This window comes from Talpa europaea (assembly GCF_964194135.1).
Source record: "Talpa europaea genome assembly, chromosome: 15".
Taxonomy (NCBI): Eukaryota; Metazoa; Chordata; class Mammalia; order Eulipotyphla; family Talpidae; genus Talpa; species Talpa europaea.
Window position 1 is genome coordinate 26,440,647 of NC_140083.1, and position 22,634 is coordinate 26,463,280.

Below are 22,634 nucleotides of genomic sequence, written 5' to 3' on the forward strand. Positions count from 1 at the left end.
GCAAAAGTACCTAGTGTCCACAAAAATCATAATGTGTTCTTGGCAAAGTAGCTGATCTGGAAGTGCTGAAAAAACTAACTTGTTTCTAAATATCTACCCAACCAAAACTATGAAAGTATCATCTGTCCTCCAGGATGCAACAACAAAGCCAAATCATCTCTAGTAGACTGTTGTTACAGAGCACCTAGTACCGAGGGCAGCTCTATAGACATATTGGCAAATTAAAATCTGGTTGCCTAGCTGGGATGAGATATAAAATAGCACATTTCATTGGGTGTGTAGGAAGTGGTATGTGATAGAAAGGTGGCTGACAGCACCGATGTTTGATTTCCACAAACAGCCATTTTTTTAGATGAATCTAGTTATCTGGGTTGGAAAAATTTTGAAAATAAATCACCAAGTACCTCGTCCATATCTGCCATAAAAATGGCTTGTAACATATTTTATTTTAAACAGACTTTCAACCCTTAGATCACCAGGATGCATGGACAGAATTGTCTATTAATGCTGCTTTAGGCAAAACAGTTTTCTAATTGGAATATGGTTATATAAAAAAATCAAAGGGCACAAAATATTATGTGCATGGAATTTAAATTTCATCTTTTAAATTGGGCAGTCTTGCTTAAGAATTTCTGTGAAACTCTGAGTCCAGTTCTGACTGTCAAATTGTGTTAGTTATACAGGGATTCTACCTTCCAGCTGTCTAGCCCACGGCTGACCATGAGACATGGTTATTTTGCAACCCTGCACACCGTAATTTTGGATGACAGCTTTCCCTGCATTCATGTGTGTCTAAGAGACAGTTATAAGTTATAACAAGAGAGGTCATTAATGTTGCATTTGATTATATAACATATATACAGAGAGAGACAGAGATAGACAGCTTGAGAAAGATAAGGGGTGCTGGGACAAATGCTTTTTTGATTTCCAAACTAAATGTTTAAAAACCCTTGTGAATTTATAAACAACGAATATTGTGGTATATGAATAGATATAAAATTTAAGGAACATATTAAGTATTTTGCTGTTTTGTTTTCATCTCTCTAATGTTAATACTTCTGTTACTAATTTGTTCTAGAAATGATGTCCTATGGCATGGGGAAAGAGGTATCTTTGTAAGTGTGATTTATGTAAAATTCTATTCAAAGAAATAGAGATTTTAAATCCAGTGCTTTCTACTGAGTATTACTCATAGAGTTTCTAGAATTTTCAATTTTAAAAGGAGGAAACACCAAAATATAGTAAATTGGGGACACAGCCTAAGGGAGTTATTATTAAAACATTGTGAAGTAGTTAATTTTGTCTAATTTAAATGCTAGATGGTCAAGTCAGCACGCTTCCATGCCATATGCTTTCCTGAGAGTTATTTTTGATTTGCACAAATGTTAGATTAGATGGTTAGAGAATAAGTCTGATTTTTTTTTTTTTTTTTTTTTTTTTTTGTGGTTAGAGAGGGTGTTGGTGGTGTTTGGTGAAGCTGAATTCTGAGTTACCCTTTATTTTTTTCTCTTTTCTCTCAAACTGGTTTGTGCTCATGATTCTTTAGCCAGTGCTTTCTCAGCTACAGGGCTGCGAAATAAGGCCATTATCTTTTTACTAAGTGGCCCACAGATTAGAAAATGCAAGTTTAATTGAAAGGTAAAGAGTGTTAAAATTGTAATCATGACGAATGAATTGTCATAGATTACTCTGGAGACAGCTGCCTGGTGTTGCTGACTTGAATTTCCCTCTTGCTATCTTCTCCTGACCTGCTTTTCTGAGGTGAGAACTCATCTATTAAATCTAGGCCCTTCAAACATTTAATTAATGAGGAAATATGTCCTTCCCCCTCCCAAATAAACTTCCTTGAATAAGCACACCGTCTCCTGAAATGAGCCAGAGAAGTCAGCAGTCTTTTTCAGTCCTTCTAAGTTTAATATTAAATGAATTAGAATATGAACATATACAAAAATAGAGTTCTGTATGTATCTTAAGATGGGAAGCTTGACAGGAAAGAGATGTATCAAGTACAAAGAGACATGGGAATAAGAGTTAAGGAAGGCTAGCCAGAGGAAGTTTTGAAACTAGACTCCTCCTCCTGACCAGATTACTACTATAGAACATAATAGGCATGAAAACTGAGTCTCTTGTGTTTTGCTGAACTGAATCACTATTTTACTCTTGTGTTTTTTCACTTTGAGATAACACAGGCAGAGACTGAAACAAGAGAAGCTTCTTTGCATGAAACTGATTGAAAACAATTCACTGATTTAGGGCTATTCTGTGAAATATTAGCAATTCAGATACTTGAATTCTTTAATTTAACCCTTAATTCATATGCCAGCACCTATAGGTGAAACCACTGTTAAGATGCAAAGGCAGATTGTCTATGCTCTGGAATTTTACAGGCCTGGGGATGTTGTATCAGCACTGGCATTGGCATGTACTCCCATGGGCATTACTAGAGTTACTTAAATTTTTCTTATGTGTTTTCTCATGTGTTTTAAGAGTATCAGGTTTCAGTATACGGTTGCCATGATCAATAAATGATACAACAGATGTACAACTCCTGACAGAATCCCCAGAGTGTAATAAGTGCTCAAGAATAGCTTTGAAAAAGCGTGACATGGGGGCCTCCCCTGGTGGCACAGCGGTTGAGCACTGGTCTGTGAAGCTGCCCGCAGCCTCTGCAGCGCTGATTTGATCCCTGGCCGCGAGCGAGGGTCCCACAAGGCGCAACAAACCTCTCTTGCCACTCCCGCTGCTCCCCTCAGCATTGTATTTCATCACTCTGCCTGCTCTGTTCCCTGCTCTGGCTCTGGTGAATTCTCTCACCCTCCCACGCTTCTGACTGTACCCAGTGCTTGTATAAATAAATAAATAAATCTTTCAAAAAAAAAAAAAAAGGTGACATGGGCAGGAAATTTAAGAGGCGACACTAAGAACTAAGTGGCAGTGAAGGAAATTTCAACATTATGTAATTTGAGAGACTTGTAACTTAGAATTAGGATTGCACAGAAATTAGATGACTTGTGCTGGTTTGTAGGAAATGATATTCAATTTTTTTAGATACTACTAACAAGTAAAAGGTTATTTTATTTTACTTTATAATTTCAACACACTGATGTTCTATATCATGAGTTGAATAAATATTGAGGAAGATTGGTGTAGCTAGAAATGATTCACTGCTGAGCACAAAAAGTTTGTGTGATGAATGCCTGATTGAATAGCCACAGAGAGCAGGGACTTCAAAACTCACTCTTTTCTGCATCTCCCCAGCACTTAGAATATTAGAATAGTAAGGATCCATTCAGTGTGCTCATATGAACATGTGAGAGAGAGACAGACAGACACACACAAACATACACCCACAGAGAGAGCTGGAAATTACACATGAATATATACTAAAATAGAGCAGGGTTCTCTCTTTAGATAAGGGTGCTTCTATGGTACTCTGTGTCCTAAGAACTCTTTAAAATTCCAAGAAAAATACTGAGTGGGAAATGTTGTTTTAGTCCTTGGGAAAAAGTTTGCATTTTTGCAGACTCTGGTTGGGAAACAAAATAACTGGTCTGGAAAGTTTTGGGTTGGAAACTAATCTGTTACTCCCATCTCAATGATGCAAAGCAAATCTAGGGTAAGTGCAGAAAATAGACATCTAACAAATTGGCTTTAGAGATTCAAGGTCATCTGTAAATCCACAGTGTCTCTAAGCACATAAACTAATAATATTCTGTGTGTGGCACTTGGTAGTGGATTTTGAGTGTTTGCTAGTAATAGAAATTCATTGATGTGGCTCAGATATGAATTCTGAAAGATAAATGAAGTCAAGTGCAACAACTATGTCAAAGCTATCTATCTTTCAGCACCAAGCACAAGATCTGACATGTCCTAGGTGCTCAATAAATGGTATGTGTGTGGATGGGTAGCTAGAGAAATGATGTTGGTCTCAGTTGGCACTGTCAAGAAATTTGATCATTTTCAGCAAGAAGGAGGTAATGTTTTGCAGAAACTAAAATATTTTGGAGTCAGGGTAGATTAGTCTCAGCTTTGTGACATTGAAAAATTTATTTGTCTGTGATGCTAAGTTTCAGTATCCTCATGTGAAAAGTAAGGAAGCAATGAGTAATTCATATAAAATACTAAGTTCATGGCAAAGCAAAGTGACTTTTGCTCAAAGTGCTGGCGGCTGTTGTTCACTGACAAATAAATCTCATTAAATGTGCAAGGGCCACATTTTGGATGCTTTGAATTATAAAAGTTAAAGTCTGTTTAAATTTGATGTGTTGGAAAATAGGAAGCTCTAAAAAGTTTTGTGAGATTGAGAAAGATAATTTTTACAACCCAAAAGGACAAATTCAGAGTGAAATATCCAAGATCAGAAGGTAATAAGCAACATATTATCATTATGCAATATAAAAATATAAAATTATCCAATATAAAAGCCACATTGGCTGTCTAAGTTTGCATCAATTTCTTAATCTCAGTAGGCCCTGTTGATTTTTTGAAGACATTATATTCTTAGAGCAGATTTTTTTAAAGGCTTTATTTATTTTTTTGTTTATTTATTTATTTTTGCAAAGAAGCTCTGGGGTGTAGGCCAGAGCTGTGGTGGGGGGTAGGTGAGAGGATTCAGCAGAGACAGAGTTGGGAGCAGAACAAGTGGATCTACTGAAATACACTGCTGAGAAGAGCAGCAGGTGAGACAGGAAAGGTCTGCTCACCATGTGGGTCAGCTCCCTGTCTGGGGATGGAACTCAGGACATGGGGTGATAGCACTGAGACATAACCGCTAGGCCTCCAGAGAGGCCCCATTCTTAGATCAGTTTAAATTCAAAGCAAAAATTGAGGGGACGGTACAGAGATTTTTCCATATTCCCTCTTCAACCCATGTGCACAGCTTCCCCATTATCAACATGTTCCACCACAGTGGTACATTTTTACACTTGATGAACTGACACCACATCAGGCAAAGTCCATGGTTTGCATCACATCTCACTCTTGTATACAGCCTATGGTTTTGGAAAAATGTATGACATGTATTGTTCATTACAAATCATGCGGCGTATTTGTGCTGCTCCTGCAAATTCCTTATATTCCACCTATTCATCTCCATTGACCAGCAATCATTGTTCTTTTTACTGTCTCATCATTTTCCCTTGTCTAAATTGTGACATTGTTTGAAACATATCATGTGTAGCCTTTTCAGATTAACTTCTTCACTTAATAATATTCATGTAAGTTTCCTCTATGTCTTTTCTGGCTTGATAGCTGAATTCTCTTTAGCTCTGAATCATATTCCATTGTTTGGATCCATTGTTGGATCTACAGTTTATCCATTTATTTACTGAATGATATCTTAGTTGCTTCCAAGTGTTGGCACTTATGATAAAGGTGCTATAAATATTGTTTTGAAGTTTTAGGTGTGGACTTATATCTTCAACTCCTTTGTGTAAATACCAAGGTATATGATTATTGGAACCCAAGATAAGAGTGTTTAGTTTTGTTCAATGAGATTTTAGTGGTTCATTTTAGCATTTTATTAGAATTAATGACACAATATAAATAGTTTTGCGGAGTACTTGGCATATTATAAGGCCTCAATCCTGTTAAATTTCAGTTCACATTGATAGTAAAGATGGAGATGATAGAAGAGAAATGTCAAAGGAACAGAATAGAAATGTTTGATGACAACCCCCTAGGAGGTACTTGCATCCATTGCAGTCTTAGATATGCAGGGTGTGCTCGTCAAATCCTTCTTGCTCTGCTCAGAAGGAATACCCTGTCTTGGGCTTCCTGTTCTCTGCACTCCCATTGGACTAATTAAGAAGGATCATGCAAGGTAATTCTCTAAGTAATGGGTAGCTAATGCTTCGAATAAGGAAAGGGAAGATTGCTTGATTAACAAGTAGGGTCAAAATGATATCGTGGAAAAGTCCTGGACAAGTCTGACTAACTCTCTGTGGGTTGTATGTTGTGTGTTATGCCTTAGTAATTTAGTTTGCACACTCACAAAATGGGAATGAGACTCCCTCACTGATTATTTAGAGAGCAAGATGAGATAATGAATGTAAAGCAGTCTCTGAAATTTGCTAGGAAGTTAATGAATGTATGACTAATGTTAATACATGGAGTCACTAAATAGCTTGCTCACAGTCAGTGCCAGGATAATAAATAAAAAATGCAAAGTCATCTATGTTCAATATTTTGACTAATTTCTGTCCTCAGTTTTGAATATGTAATTGTTTCAGTGCATTTACAGATTTACATTTTCTCTCATTCCCTAAGCATGAAAACATATCTCTCCATTGTAGAATTTTGATGCTAGTGATACACTGGAAGAAACCATAACACAAACTTCACTCATGATTTCACCACCTAAAGATTTTAATGTTAAAATTCTGAAGTAATCCCTTATGATCCTTTCTTTTTCTGTAGATCTATCTCTAGAAAGATAAACCATATATATTTTTTTTTTAATTAGCCTGATGGTAAATGTACACTTACAATATATGGTTTGTCTTATAATATTCGTAAGTATAGAATTGCTTTTAAGTGCCTATTTTTAATAATACACAATATAGAATTTTTCTCCTTCTTTTCTCTGAAGAAAAGTTTGTGAGGAAAGTTCTTACTATTTTATATGAAGAAAGTTTCATTTTTTATGGAATTGTTTATTGTTTACTATAATCAACATTGTAGTTGCTTATTTCCATTCTGCTCTTAAATAATATACTCAGAGTATCAACAACATTCAAGCAGGCAGCAACCAGGGGAGAAAACATTTATTTGTGATGCCAGTCTAAAAGTAACAGTGAACTCTTTCATCTTGATTCTAAGCACTAAGTCTATTTGAAGGCCTTTGAAGTACTCACTTAGGCTGAAGCCACACAGAGAGAAACTCAGAAAAATAAGTGGTTTGGAAGCAAACAAAATATAAACCCTAAACCTTCTCCACCAATGCATAATCATCATATTCATTTACTTTTTACTAAATTTGCCTTTGTGGAGGTTAGGTTAACCAAAACTGCCTCTCCATTTGTGTTTTTCTTTTCAATCTCTGGCTGTGCCTCTCAGCCTGTAGCTAATAAGTTTACCCCAATACTTAAATATCTGATAAGCATCAATCTTATTATTGAGAATAACACTAAGTGATTTCATGAAAATATGTTCACTCTTTTTAATCATTTTCAAATAATTTTTGTTTATATGTTCATGTAGCACAATAGTTGAATTAGGTGTCTTGATATTCTGAGTGACCTCACTATTTCTAAACTCTGGATCAAGCTGGAGGGGATTATGCTAAGTGAAATAAGTCAGAATAAGAAAGATAAATGCTGGATAGTGTCACCAATATGTGGAATATAGAGAAACCAAACTAAAGGTCAGATCAAGACAAGCTTAAAGTCCTGCCCTTGAAAGCTGACTATGGAGCTAAAGCATGGAGGCAAGGGTGAAGCGGGGAGAAGGTGAGGAATGGTAAGAACAAAGAGGAAAAAGAGCACAATGGACTATGGCTGATTTGATGGTTGGTCCACTACAGTGGCGCTATCTGATGGATATATCCTAATATTACCACAATTAAAAATATTAAATAACAAAATAAAGAACATGTTCTCAGCCAAAATAAAAATTAAAAAAACAACAACAACAAAAAAAGCACTGTCTAGTGATAGAAAAGCCCCTGTCATGAACTCTGTGGCTTCGTTTTGGCTAAGAATGCCATTGAAGAGTCCTCTCCATTTGTCACATGAAAAGATGATTACTTCAGAATTGCCAATTTTTATAACATCATGATCAATTTTCATTTATTAAAAATATTTATTGATCACCCCCTATGTCTTAGACACTGGGAATGTAGCAGTGAATCCAAAGCCCCAGTTTACATGGAGCTTAATTTCACAATGGAAGACTAAACAATACATAAATTAATAACAAAAATCTTAGAAAACATCATGAAGTCTTAGGTGCACTTATTATTTTGTAATAACATTCATTCTCTTTTTTCATTTTGTCAAGAAATAAACTTCTTTTTTTTTTTTTTTTTTTTTAGAGGCATGTTTTTCTTTATTTGTTTGCTTGTTTGTTTGTTTTGTTTACACATGCACTGGGTACAGTCAGAAGCGCGGGAGGGTGAGAGAATTCACCAGAGCCAGAGCGGGGAGCAGAGCAGGCAGAAGGACCGAAGTACACTGCTGAGGGGAGCAGCGGGCGGCAGGAGAGGTCTGCGCGCCATGTGGGACCCTCCTCCGGTGACCGGGGAGCAACCGGGGATCGAACTGGCGCTGCAGAGGCCGCGGGCAGCTTCGCAACCCAGCGCTCAACCGCTGCGCCACCGGGGAGGCCCCAAGAAATAAACTTCTTAACCTCTAAATAACACAATTAGCAGAAGAATTTTTGTTGGTGCTGGTAATGTCTTTTAGGGCTTTTTGGTGGTTTTTTATTTGATAATTTCATTTACTTAATCTGAACATGGCTGTATGGAAAATATAGCATAAGATTTATGGAGTTGTTCACAAAACTAGTCAAATTTATATCATTTCATATTATGAATATGCTATCATACTACATAAAGTCCAGTATATCTTATATATTTAAAGTATATTTTATGTGGTTATCCAAGGAGATCATTATAACAAATTACAGACTTTAAACATCATGTATTGCCATTTTCTGAACAATAGAATCAAGTTAATTAAATAATAGCAATACAGATATATTTCATACATACATTTTGGCCAGTCAGCTATCATCTTTTCCATTTTTTTCATCTTTTCTATTATTCCCATACAAATGTTTATATTTTGAATTTTTTTCTTTCTGCTGGAATGTCTTAAAATATTTTTATTTCCCTTTCAGGAATTCGCTGCACTGACAAAAGAATTAAATGCTTGCAGGGAACAACTTCTAGAAAAGGAAGAAGAAATTTCTGAACTTAAAGCTGAACGAAACAACACAAGAGTAAGTATAAACTTACATCTGCTTGGAATTAAATCTGTATAGAGTTCCGTGTCTTATCTCCAGTATACTGACAAAAATGTAAGCATTTAAAAACTTCAGGAAGACTTTGGATACCAACTGAAGTCTCTTACTTAAAGTTAAAAAGAACATACTGTATAACTCAAAACAGGACGACGGGAAACCTAAATTATAGTCTCAGAGACTAAATCACTATGTTGTCTTAGAAAATGTGCTTATCCATTGTGACCTTTGCTTTATTCAACTTTATAAAGAAGGGCTGAGTTTCAAAAGTGAATTTCAAATGTTCAAACTGTTGTGTTGGGATGAAGGGGTAATATCAAAGCCTGGAGATCAGCAATGGAGGAGAGATTGGAGTATGAGTTTGATTATGGGGTGCTGTGTAGGAGTGGACTGCATTGGTCCTCATCTCACTCCAGCAAAATATTTATTTTAAAAAGAAAGTGTTGAAATATAAAAAAACTAGAACAGAACTCTCCTAATTAAAAGAGGCATACTTTTTTTTTTTTCCCATTTTAAAAGATTGTCATACTTACTTTATGAAACTGATAGAATTACAGTATTGTGCTCTTGGAATCCAATATATCATACAATCCCACGACATGCCATGTAACATTAAAGTTTAGAATTTGTACCAAAAAACTACATTTTCTACTTCAGAGGAAAATGTCTAAAAATTTCATAAAATATATATATTATCATATTCCCCCTTATTGAAAGCAGTTCGCTAAAAAAGAATGTAGAGAAAAACATTTTTGTGTAGATACATTTCAATTTCAGATGAGGTAGGTAAAAATTACTTTATCTGTTATTATTGTAGCAGATGAGCATTGAAAAATAAGGTAATGTTAGTTAATAATGTATTTACTATGCTTGGTAGGAGGGAATAATGTAAAAATCACAGCCCCACAAACATTAAGCTTATACCTTAAACACTAAGCTTATACCATTAAGCTTATACCTTGCAACACTTTTATGCAGTCATACTAAGTTTGTCGCCTTCTTCCTCATGGTCTTATTTTATGATAGAGAGAATTCAGACCATGTACAAGGACATGGTTTTCAATGAGACTTTTAAGAGCTGGTCACATTGTCTGGTACCTCAAAGTGGACACAAGGACAGTTTAGATCGTATTTGTGTCAGAAATTGTTGGGCCTCTCCAGTGGCGCAGCAGTTGAGCGCTGGGTTGCGACACTGCCCGCAGCCTCTGCAGCGCCGGTTCGATCCCCGGCCTCCAGGCGAGTGTCCCACATGGTGCACAGACCTCTCCTGCCGCCCACATGGTGCGCAGACCTCTCCTGCTGCCCGCTGCTCCCCTCAGCAATGTACTTGGTCAGTCTGCCTGCTCTGCTCCCTGCTCTGGCTCTGGTGAATTCTCTCACCTTCCCGCGCTTCTGACTGTACCCAGTGCTTGTATGAATGAATAAATAAATTAAAAAAAAAAAAAAAGAAATTCTTTCTGTTTCTGCCTTTCTATATTTTTTCCTACTCTTTTTTTTTTTAATTTATACTATTTTCCCATGAAAATTTAAAGTTCAATTTTATGCCCTGAGGTTTATTTTGTCCTATTTCACTATTTTGTTTTAGGTTACTTTCTTTCTTTTTATAATTTGAGTAACATTGAATGTAACATTCTGTGTTTCTGATGTGCATCATTTAAAATTCATATATGTACACTACATCAAATTCAACACTGAAAGACCAGTTTTAATCCTTCACCATACAGTTGCATCTTTTTACTCAATTTACCAATCTCTTCCCATTTTCCCTCCGGTACCTATTAATTTGATCTCACAATCTAAATGATTGTTTTTGTTTTAATTCCTCCATTTTGGGTGGTTCACTATGTTCCACATATGTTACTGTTTTAGAGTTACATTCCTCATATAACACAGAAGTAGGAAGCTGAGAATCAAGGAAAAACCAACTGTTTTTTTTTTTTTTTTTTCAACTGGTCTTCTATTTTTAAAACATCCCAGAAAGTCTTTTAATAGCTACACATTTACTATTCCTTGCACAGCTGCTCCTTCTACAGCCCTTTAGTCCTTTCTGGACTCCTGTGAGGGAGATGTTATAATTTTCCCTATTTCACAGTTGAAGCAACTGAGCTCAGAAAACAGTAGATAACTTGCCAGAAATCACATAGTTAGTAAATAGCAGAGAAGGGATTTGAAAGCTAAGACAGTCTAACTCTGGATTTTGTGACCCTGGCCTTGAGACCATCGGTGTGATTACTTATTAGGTCCATAAAGAAAGATTTACTACAGCCTAGAGGATTATTGCTTTAGAGTCAGACAGGAGTGTGTCTTTTCTACTTGTTTCTGACTAATTTCAGAGAACTAGCAGATTTGATGACCACACCCACATAATTTTCATCATGAGGCTCAGCATTACCTATGATTCTTACCCCATAAAAAGCCTTGGATAATAAAGGAAGTTAAGCATGCTATACTTGAAATACCTATTCAGAAATCAAAGTGGGAAAAATACAATTTTTTTTAAAGATTTATTTATTTATTTATACAAGCACTGGGTATAGTCAGAAGTGCAGGAGGGTGAGAGAATTCACCAGAGCCAGAGCGGGGAGCAGAACAGGCAGACTGACAAAATATACTGCTGAGGAGAGCAGCAGGCACAGCAGGAGAGGTCTGCACGCCATGTGGGACCCTCGCCGGCGGCCAGGGATGGAACTGGTGCTGCAGAGGCTGTGGGCAGCTTCACAGCCCAGCGCTCAATTGCTGAGCCACCGGGGAGGCCCGAAAAATACAAATACTAAGTTCCATTAGGACAACAAAAATGGAAGCTTTATTTTTTTTTTAAAGATTTTATTTTTTTTTTATTTATACAAGAGCCGGGGTACAGGTCAGATGTGCGGGAGGGTGAGAGGATTCACCAGAGACAGAGCCAGGAACAGAACAGGCAGACTGACGAAATACACTGCTGAGGGGAGCAGCGGGTGAGACTGGAGAGGTCTGCTCGCCATGTGGGCTGTTCTGAGGCCTGCGGGGATTGAACTGGTGCTGCAGAGGCTTCGGACAGCTTCACAGCGCTGTGCTCAACTGCCTGTGCCACCAGGGAGGACTCTGGAAACTTTAATTTTAGATATGAATAATAGCTGTGCTGAAAACGTGATTGAATGTAGGAAACATTTATCTTCTTTCCTTAAAGCAGTGATAGGAAAGATTTTTGTTGTTGATCATGTCCAGGAAAACAGATTTATGAAACCTTTCTTATGTAAAGTATTGATTATATAACAATGTCTTATATAACCATGTATCTCTCCCCCCCCCCACTATCCAAACAAATATTCAGAAATGAAAATACACCATGGAATATTACTCAGCATTCAAAAAAGATAAGCACATGCAATTTGCAGCAACATGGATGGCGCTGGAAGGGATCATGCTCAGCGAAATAAGCCAAAAAGAAAAAGAAAAATACCGGATGGTCTCACTGATAGCAGGAATCTAGAAAACTTAAATAAGGGACCAGGAAAATGAATAACTATAAGAAAGTGAAAATCAGAATCAACAAAAAACTATGAAACAGAGACACTTTTTGGGGGGTGGGGGGCGGGAGGGGAGGGATTGGGATCAGAAAGGGGGGGTTGCAATTGTATGGGGAATATAAAAATAAAATAAAAAAAAAACCCTTATTAAATGTTTCTAAATACAACAGTTTTTACAGATTTATCTAATAGTTTCTCCTTCTATATATTATGTTTTTATTCTTGCTATAAACACCTACATATTGGTAATGGAGAGAAAGCAACAAGTTAGTATTTCCTTTCACATCTAAAGAAAATCTAATTGGTGTTAGGTTGTGAGCAATTTTCAGGTAGAATTGACTGTCTCAATTTCCAAGATTCTTATAAACTTGTGACTCTATCCACGAGTAGTTAACATATGCACATGAATTGAGATAAATAACACATACACAAACAATTTACAAAGAAAACTCACAATGAATAGAGTTATTTGTGTTAATTTTGAGTATCAGCCAAAAAAAAAAAAATCAGCAAGGGCCATACCTCCTATATGCTGTTTAACTTAATTATACCTTCTCCCAAATAGAAAGATATATCTAATATATCAAGTAATAATAATGACAATAGTATAACAGCTAACACTAATATAAAATGTTTTTCTAAATGTTTTACATGTTTATCTCACTTTGCTTTTACTGCAATTTCATTATCTCTATTGAACTGATGGGAAAACTAACACAATAATTTCCCTCCAGTCACACATGGCTTATAAGAGACATACCCAGGGAATCAGTATTGACGAAATCATATTCCTTTGTCTCTCACCAATCGTATGTGATGGTTTAGGAAGAGCTGTTTATTTTTTAATGTAATTCAATCCTAATATGTTATATAATTTATTTTGTATCAAATGTATGGAAAAGCAAGGTACTGGGTATTTATTTATTCTGATGTCAGAGCTGAAAGTTGTGGTTGTTTATTGCTTTGTTATGACAGAAGCACCTGTCCTGCAGATCAGAAATGAGCGCATGAAAGAAATCAAAGTAATCACTAGAGTTGCTCTTAAATTCAGCTACCAAATAAAATTATTCTAAAATAATTCATGATTGTTCAAAAATAGTTTTTCAGAAATCATAATGGGTATTTATAAAAACATTCAAACAACGTTTATTGTTCAACATTTCTACACTGACCAGTGTAGGAAGAGAATGACAAAAATGAGTGAAAAAACTAAAACAAAAATGTGTTTCTCCTAAAACTCCTCTAACCATAGGCAAGTAATATTTATAGAAAAAACCTTAGTCCTTCCATTACTTTAACTCTCTCAAATTGACTACTAAAATTTACCATGTCTTAAGTTTTAACCGAATGAATGAAGAGTAAAGGAAAATTAAAAATAATTTCATCTCATGGGTCATAAACTAAGACACTTAATTTAATTTAATTTGTATTAAGGATTTAATTTGAAATACTGCTTACCATGACCTTACTTTCATTTTTATCCAGGGAAATTAAATCAATAAATGCTCAAATACATTCAGACACCTGCCATTACTAAAGAAAAATTTCCCGTTCTTGATAAACCTCTGTCTACACAGTTAGTAATATTACTCCAAACATATTTACTTGATGTGTAGATAGTACAAGTCTAATTCAGCAAAGAAAAACTCTAGCAGTTGAGAGCAGACACATGTATGCTTGTGTGTGCATGAGTGCATGCATCTATATTTATGAAAGTGCTATGATAAGATAGGATAAATGCAATATGAAATAAGAGCTATGTCCCACAAAAGCTGTTTCAGTGTAGAGCTCAAACATGTTCATCAAAATTTAGGATATTCTAAAACAGATTTTGAGAGTAAGGAATATTGAGTAGAGGAGCATGAAAACTACCAGTTAAAGGTTTTCATTTTCAGAAGTTAATCTTGTGTTATATGACCACATTACAGCAGTGAAATGGGTCTACAGAGCATAATGTATTTCAACTAGAATGCCATGTGTATTAAAAATAATTGTACATGATGTTATGTTGAATTCAAATTCAGTAGGAAAATGTATTGTTTAAGAAGCATAGTTCAAAAATTTCCAGTGATGCAATATGTGGATGTATATGTGATATGATATGTGTGTGTGTGTACACATTTATGGTCATTTTAAAGTTAATTCCAACATAGAATTAGTGGTCAGTCACATAGTCCCTATAATCCTTTGAGTATACCAAATGGAGTGCAAGATGTATTAAATATCATAGTTGTGGTTCCAACAAAGATGTATATTAGTACATTGTTAGCATCTCAGATAAATTTTCTCTTGAGTATATTTTATTCTTTTATTTGTAAGCTTAAAAGTCATAGACACATGCTAGATTTTTTTTGACCATGTTATCTAGACTAGATACAATTCAATAAGTATTAAGCATATTTTATTTAGAATATTTTCATAGATATTAGGTATTGAAGAGTGTTCGGGATAAGTTAAATTGTTGAGCCTTTAAGGAGTCTTTTATATTAATAAGCACACATTTTATCTCATTTTTGTACATCTATATATAAATATGAGTTCCTAATTGTACAAATTATGACATCATTGCTTTAATCAAGAAGACATTAATTAAACCATATAAAAAAATCTCTAAACTGAGGTTCCAGGCCCAATTTCTAGGGCCACATTTCTTAACCTTGTAAGTTTTTCTTACACCCTCAGTCCCAGAAACATAACCTCTGCCACCACCTGCACCAGTAAAATAGGCCCCTTTCCTGCCCATGCCCAGTTTGTTTCCCCTTCTGGATCCCCTCAGAATCTCCCAGTGCCAGTGGATCTGGTTGACTGTGTGAGTCACATGTCTGCCACCTAGTGGTAAGCACACCTGAGAAATCTGTTTTGGATCTTACATTGTGAAGATGGCATTCAGAATATGGGGAGCTATTGAAATATAAAGGTATATTCGAATGATTTGGGGAAGCCATGAATGGCAAGCCTCTATTACAATCCAACTTTTATCATATACCTTTCCGTATTAAAATTCTAAACAGTAACAATACTTACATGTATCCACCCAACCATACAACAGGTACTTCTTAGATAAAACTAGTATCTACTTGAATCAAATAAGAAGGCCCATAATCTCTGCTTACTTCATTCAACTACATATGTAGGGATTTTCAGTGTGTACAGCCCTGTCCTTATGAAAATTCATGTCCATCTTAATATTCTATAATCTATTGACTGTTTTGAATGCTAATTAGAATAAATATATGCAACGTGGAATAAAAAATATACCAATACAAAACAACAGAAAGGTTTTCTTTTCTACAACTGGTCACAATGTCCTAGTTGGCAAATATAAATTCCAGTATTAAACCTTGATTCCTGGACCTAATATTGTATATGATAGCATGACTACAAGCAATTATCTAGTAAAATGGTAGTTCCTGGTAGAAGCATAGCCAATAGAGAAAGGCAAATACATATTCAGAAAAAGTTTCTAATGCAGTGAGAAAAGACAGCTGCCCCTCCTTGATGGATTGAATTTGATTCAATCTGCTTATTTAAAGGTAGAAGGTGGTCTTCAGGTTAGACATTCAGGTTAGACTTGGCTATGAAACTGTAGTGGTAACTGTTCAACTTTAATGATGAGAAGCCCATTTTGTCAGGTCAATAATAAACTTCTCTTCCTGAAATCATGATCATAGTTACACCTATTAAGAAAATATTGTGGTAGCTAGAAAAATAGGCTAATAGCCACAGGTGAATTATTTTGTCCACCAGATTATGGAAAGTCTCTACAATAGTGGCTACTGAGGAATTAGTCTTGACTCAGAGCTAAAACCCAAGAGATTTTTGTATTCTCTTTTCCTCAGTATCATTTCCATGCTAAATGGTTGTAGGTCCTTTTAGGTGTGTCTTTTCTGATTATCTATTGCTTCATAAGAAACTGCTCCAAAATTGAAAGGCACAACAACATTTAACTCTACTCATAGATTCTGTGGGTCAGAGATTTAAAAGGGTGCATTGGTAATAGCCATTCTCTGCTCCACGATGTTTGGATTCTCAACTGAGATGACTTGATGGAGAGGCACAGTGATGTGGTGGTAAATGATTTCTTTTATCGGAGAAAAAATTACCATTCTATAATGTTTGCCAAATTTCATTGGTGTAATTATTCCCACTGTAGCTGATTTCAAGCTACTAGCATGATGTCTCTGAATGCAGATTTGGGGAAAAAAATGTGTAGTAATGTATTAAATTGTATTCCTACCAGTCAGAGTAAGCAACTGAAGGAGATTATAGTGAAATAAATAAGAAGAATACATAATGAGTGTTAAAAATATACTGTGTTTAATCATAAGCTTTATGATTTATGTTTTAATAATGACTGTTTAACCACTAATCCACAAAGTTCCTGAAAATTAACTATCAGTTCTTACAAGCTTGTATGGGCCTGCTTAACACACAATTTAGAGGGGATTACTCAAATATCTAGAAGCTAAAAGTCAACTTGTGCGATAATTTCTTGACTCTTATGTCTGGCTGCAAAGGCTGAAGGGCAGGCAAGCTCAATTAGTACTTACATTCAAGAATCTCCACAGCCTCATTGACACAATGAGTAGTCAACCTTTTTTATATTGTGACTCAGGAATATAAGAACAGATGTTCCAGTGAATTAAATGAAACTGCATTGTCCTTTAGCACTTAGGTCCAAAAGTCACAAATGGTGGCATCCATCATACTGTGTTGGACAGACAATCACATATCACACACACCATGTCTACCCACCCCAGTTCAAAAAACACATCAGTTCAAGGAGAAAGAACAAAGATTTCATTTCTCAGTGACAGGAATATCAAAGAAATTGATTTTTTTTAATGTCTTTTTTTTTTTTTTTTGTGGGACCCTCACCGGTGGCTGGGGAATGAACCGGCGCTGCAGAGGCTGCGGGCAGACTCGCAGCCCAGCGCTCAACCTCTGCGCCACCAGGGGAGGCCCAGAAATTGATTTTTTTTTTAAATCACCACAGATGGGTAGAAAAAAGTAATCAGCTCCTATCAGATTATATTGGTCACTGTTTAATATAATATGAAAAATAATAGAGCATAGCAACACATCATACATCACACAACATATAATAAAACAATATATAATAGCAGCTACTTCTAGTATTATCACACATTTTTTTTCTTAAGCATATTCAGCCTCACCTGAAAGTTAAAGAAATCTCCTTCTGTGAAATCATGCAGGTTGGAGATTTGGAGAAGATCAAGATGCAGGCTACTCAATTCAAGATTCAGTCTACAGAGTTTTTACTATTACTATTATTATTTTATTAATACATTTGATCCTTACTGGCCTATTAGGGATACTATCATCAGTTACCTTCACCAAAGATCCCAGGGATCAAAGTATTATACCTATTACCATAAGTATACATACTTTCCTCAGGTGATGATATATTATTATTTTAGCCTCTACCACTGCAGGAGTCTATCATGTACAGAAAAATCAGAGTCCACTTTAGGACCAGCATATATCACTTTCATTCCTTGTCTATAAAGAGCTGCTATTATGAGGAATTTGTATATTCTAAGCTCTCAGTGACTGAGTGAAGTAAATGTCATCTTCATCTCACATGAAATAGAAAGGGGCTAGGAAAATTTCTCCATTATTAGCTCCAGAAATCTTCAGATTCCATTTCCTACATTATGCCCTAAGAATTTCTGAGTTTGCACCTTTACTTACTCTATAAATGTCCTTAATCTAGGCCACCACTGAGTTTCTATTTTAGCTAACCGATAGAGCAAGCAATTATAATCCCCCCAGCTGCTTGATTCAAAGTTAAATCCAGAGTCTCTGATAAATATAGTCACAACGATCAATTTAACCAGACCAAAATTTTTGCTTTCCCTTCCTCTTTCAGCATTATTATCTAATTCTACATATACCAGATATCTGAGATTTCAAATTAGCACAATCATAGAAGTCTTCTGATTTGGAAACCTTTTCTTCTTCAGTTAAATTTTGCAATTCATCCCTTGGTGTTTTAATTAGAAGTCCGGAGGCAAGAAGGGGTATTTTGGGTGGGACAAGAGGAACAGAAGGCTAAAGTGAAGTCATTACAGGATCATCAAAGATAAACAGGATGGAGTTCATTAGAGACATGGGGAGACTTACTGGGATTTGGTATACCAGGGAATCTAAGACTTCTCTGAGTCTTTACAAATATCCTGTTTGGATATTTAATACATACTTAATAAAATATCTGGATATTTAATATTTAATATTTGGATATTTATTCAAAAAGTTGTGCCTTTTTTATTTTAGGAGTGGTCCCAAGACTTCTACATAAGACACCTGGCTAGGCTATGAATTTATCTTACACTGTAATTTGGTGACCACTTGTAGATCAATCTCTTTCTGTTATGTTTCGAATCCTCATAAAAGACTATTATGAGCAGTCATAGAAATTCCTGAGTTCTCTGAGTCTTGACCTACAATTTTAAACCTTACATTACATTTGTCATTTTCTTTCTTTAAACTCTTCATTGCAGTTCAAAGCATCCAACTCTCCGAATTGTCCTTACATTCTTCCTGCCCTTCAGAAATAGCCTATTGTAACTATGACTCGGTCCATCAAAGCCTTATTTTCAGAGGCACCCCATTTCACAAGAATTCAGTTGCTCATTCTAATAACTATTTCACCACCCATGTATTATGGAAGACAATGTCCCTTCTTTGGATGTCAATCAAATTATTACCTTGTTAACTGTATCCAGGTCAGCTAGCCCAGTTTCTCATGTGTCTGAGGAGCTGTTACTTACAAGCTCAGCTATATCACACATATTAATCAGTTTTCACTTATGTATTCCACAGAAATTTATGAACACCTATTATATGTCAGTCTTCTAGGCATTGAAATGACAGCAATATACAAGATAGAAAAGAAAAACTTTCCTCATGGACCTTATATTATTTTGGGTGGGACAGACTGTAAACAAGATAAATACAATAGATATGTACAAATGCTAATAGATATGTAAAAATAAAGTCAGAAAGGGTATATTTAGTGTGGAGATAACCAGGAAAACTTGGCTGAAAGGTGAGATTTGAGTAAGAAGATGAAAGAGATGGTGGAGTGAGATGCCATGCAGATATCTAAAGGAGGATGTTATAGGCAGAGAAGCAGCAAGCATAACAGCCCTAATGTGAGAGCAGGAGTGTCTGGTATTTTTTTTTTTAAAAGACAACACAGCAAAGCTACAAGTCAATGCAGATAGAACTGAATGAAGAAGAAAAATAGGAGTTGTCTTGAGACAGTATAGATCTGTATGGCACTTGTCACAACTTCAACTTGTATTTGAGCCAGCTGAGAAAAGATAGAGGATCTGAACAAAAGTATGTGACCTAACTTTCATTGTAATTTAAATAGTGTCTTGACAACAGCCTAATGGAATGAAAGCAGAAGAGCTAGGAACGAAGCTATTATGATAGTTCAGGTGATTATGGACTCAGAACTAATGTGGGTATAGTAGCAAATGGTCAGATTCTAGAACCTGTGGGAACCCTGAAAGAAGTCATTAAAGGCTGAACTGAGTTTTAAGAAGGATAAGGATAAATTGGTGTCATGAGAATGGTAAAAGACAGTCGAAATTCCTGTGATGAATAGATTAAGGGTACAAGTAGAGATTGAAGGTTTAGAGATTGAGCATTTAAATAATTGAACTACAGTGTAATCATATGTGAGTTATCTGAAAAAAAAAAACCCTGAAATTTTGAATGAGTTGCACGTATTAATAACAATTTGGTCCATAGTAAAATGAGGATCATGTATTCCTGAAATAGTGTGGAAATGAGGCCATGTCAGTACAAAGGTCTAGAAATTTTGAATCAATATGAGGGAGAAAACATCTTAATAAATAAAAAAGAAATCACTAGGAATTATGGCTGCTTGGTGTTGGGAGAAAATGATGACTTAGTTACATATTTAAGAAATGATGGAGAGTGGTCCAGGGCATGACAGATAAAACTATTAAAAGGAAAGATAGCAGCAGGTATAGCCTGATGACTGAGTGTCATTGCACTCTTAGGTGCATATAACAGAATCACTTTCTATCTGGTTTAATCGGCAATTTTTTCCCCTAAATGAATATTAAGAACTTCTTAGCAAAAACAGTCTGTAGCATCAACTTTCTGGACCAAATTTCAGAACCTTATTGCAAAGTTGGTAAAGAGATTATTTTTCATCTTCAGTTTAAAATCATGATTCCTTTTCTAACTCCCACTGGGAAAAATGAATGACTTCACCAACTAACTTATGTGACTTACAACTTTTTCATGTGAGTCACTTCTTACACAGGTATATGGCTGGTAGAACCAATGTGGCAGCAAACACTGAGAACTGTAGTTGTTTTTTTACAATGCTGGGAAGGTAGGTTTAAAAATGTGAGGAACTTGCCAGAATTAAGTGTGTGCTTAGGAGATTTTGGTCTCTAATTTCAGATGTTTTTGTAGCCTTATTACATATTTATATTGCATTTCATTCTCAGAAGGGGAAGGTTGCATCTTATATATTTTTGTATCCTATCCAGTATCATGCCGTATTAGATGCTTGACATTGCTGGTTAGTATTAGTTATTAAATTATTGCACAAATCAAGAAATTCTGATTTCAGTTTTAATTTTAATTTCAAAAAAATTGTTTTCATTTTAAGATGATTCTTTGTAAGCATATCATCTATCTAAAACAAATGAGAATAACAATGTTGATTAACTTAAGCTTTTAGGAAATAACACCAATTAAACATGGCCATAGATTCAACTTTGATACAGGTGAGAAAACACACTGGAAAATGTACCTCATTTATCATTTTTTCTATTCATTCAACAAATATGTATTGCATGGTGTAACTGTTAGGGTTAGAGCCAACACTCAAATACAGAGAAGATCATGAAGATCAAGATATTTACGGTGCCTGACATTCATGGAGCTTTATTCCCGTGAGAAATAGAAGAAAATTCAAGGCCTCCCCGGTGGCACAGCGTTTGAGCACTGGGTTGTGAAACTGCCCGCAGCCTCTGCAGCGCTGGTTCAATCCCCGGCTGTCCCCTGCCACCGGAGGAGGGTCCCACATGGCCCGCAGACCTCTCCTGCCGCCCGCTGCTCCCCTCAGCAGTGTGCTTGGGTCCTTCTGCTTGTTCTGCTCCCTGCTCTGGCTCTGGTGAATTCTCTCTCACCCTCCTGCGCCTCTCTGACTGTACCCAGTGCTTGTATAAATAGATAAATCTTTAAAAAAAAAGAAAATTCAGTAAAACTATTTTTAAATTCAGTAAAACTATCTCCATATATTATGGAGAAATGAAACAAGGAGATAAAATGGAGAATGGGAAGAGGAGAGACCTACTTCACATGGAGTAGAGAACAAATACTTCATTGAATCCGTGGTTTTTAAACTGAAACTGAAAGGATAAAAAAGAGCTGGTCAAGTGAGTCAAAGGAAGAATATTCCACGCAAAGTGTAGCATATCCAAAGGCTGGTGTGGTTAGATCATACTTTGGCAGAGAAAGACTCACACTAGATGATGTTGGAGAAATAGGCAGGGTCAAGTTCATGCAAAGCCCCATAACCTATATCAAACAGTTTGCATTAACCAATATGCACATGTATCTGTAGAATTAAAGTAGAATATCATCAAAATAATTCAAGATTGATAAATAAAAAGAAAATTCTATGAAAATATTAGTCACTTTCAAAATGAATTAATGTTATTTAAACCCTTAGACATAACCCCTACCTACTAATCTACATATGCTTAGGATTTCAGATTTTACCTTCCTTTTGCCAATAATATGACAAAGTTTTCTTATACTTTGAACCATAATTAGTAATCATGAATGTAGACAAATTAGTTTAATAAACAGTGAGATATGCGATCCTAATATGTGACTCTGAATCTAGTGGTAGAGAAAGCTAAAAATTTTCATTACAGTGTAATCTTTAAAAAAAAAAAAAAAAAGATTTATTTATTTATTTATACAAGCACTGGGTACAGACAGAAGCGCAGGAGGGTGAGAGAATTCACCAGAGCCAGAGCAGGGAACAGAACAGGTAGACCGACGAAATGCACTGCTGAGGGGAGCAGGCGAGACAGGAGAGGTCTGCGTACCATGTGGGACCTTCGCCGGCAGCTGGAGATC

At 35.8% G+C, this 22,634-nt stretch overlaps 1 protein-coding gene across 10 annotated transcripts in view; it reads left to right on the top strand.

The window, feature by feature from the left end:
* The window catches only part of PPFIA2 (PTPRF interacting protein alpha 2), a gene marked incomplete at both ends in the record, with an annotated part of 353,793 nt that overhangs the window by 194,536 nt on the left and 136,623 nt on the right, over window positions 1-22,634 (top strand). For all 10 annotated transcript variants that reach the window (XM_084254528.1, XM_084254531.1, XM_084254532.1 and 7 more), the window contains one exon: window positions 8,839-8,940. In XM_084254528.1, the coding sequence (XP_084110654.1) occupies window positions 8,839-8,940 (102 nt within the window). The remainder of the gene's footprint in view (window positions 1-8,838; window positions 8,941-22,634) is intronic.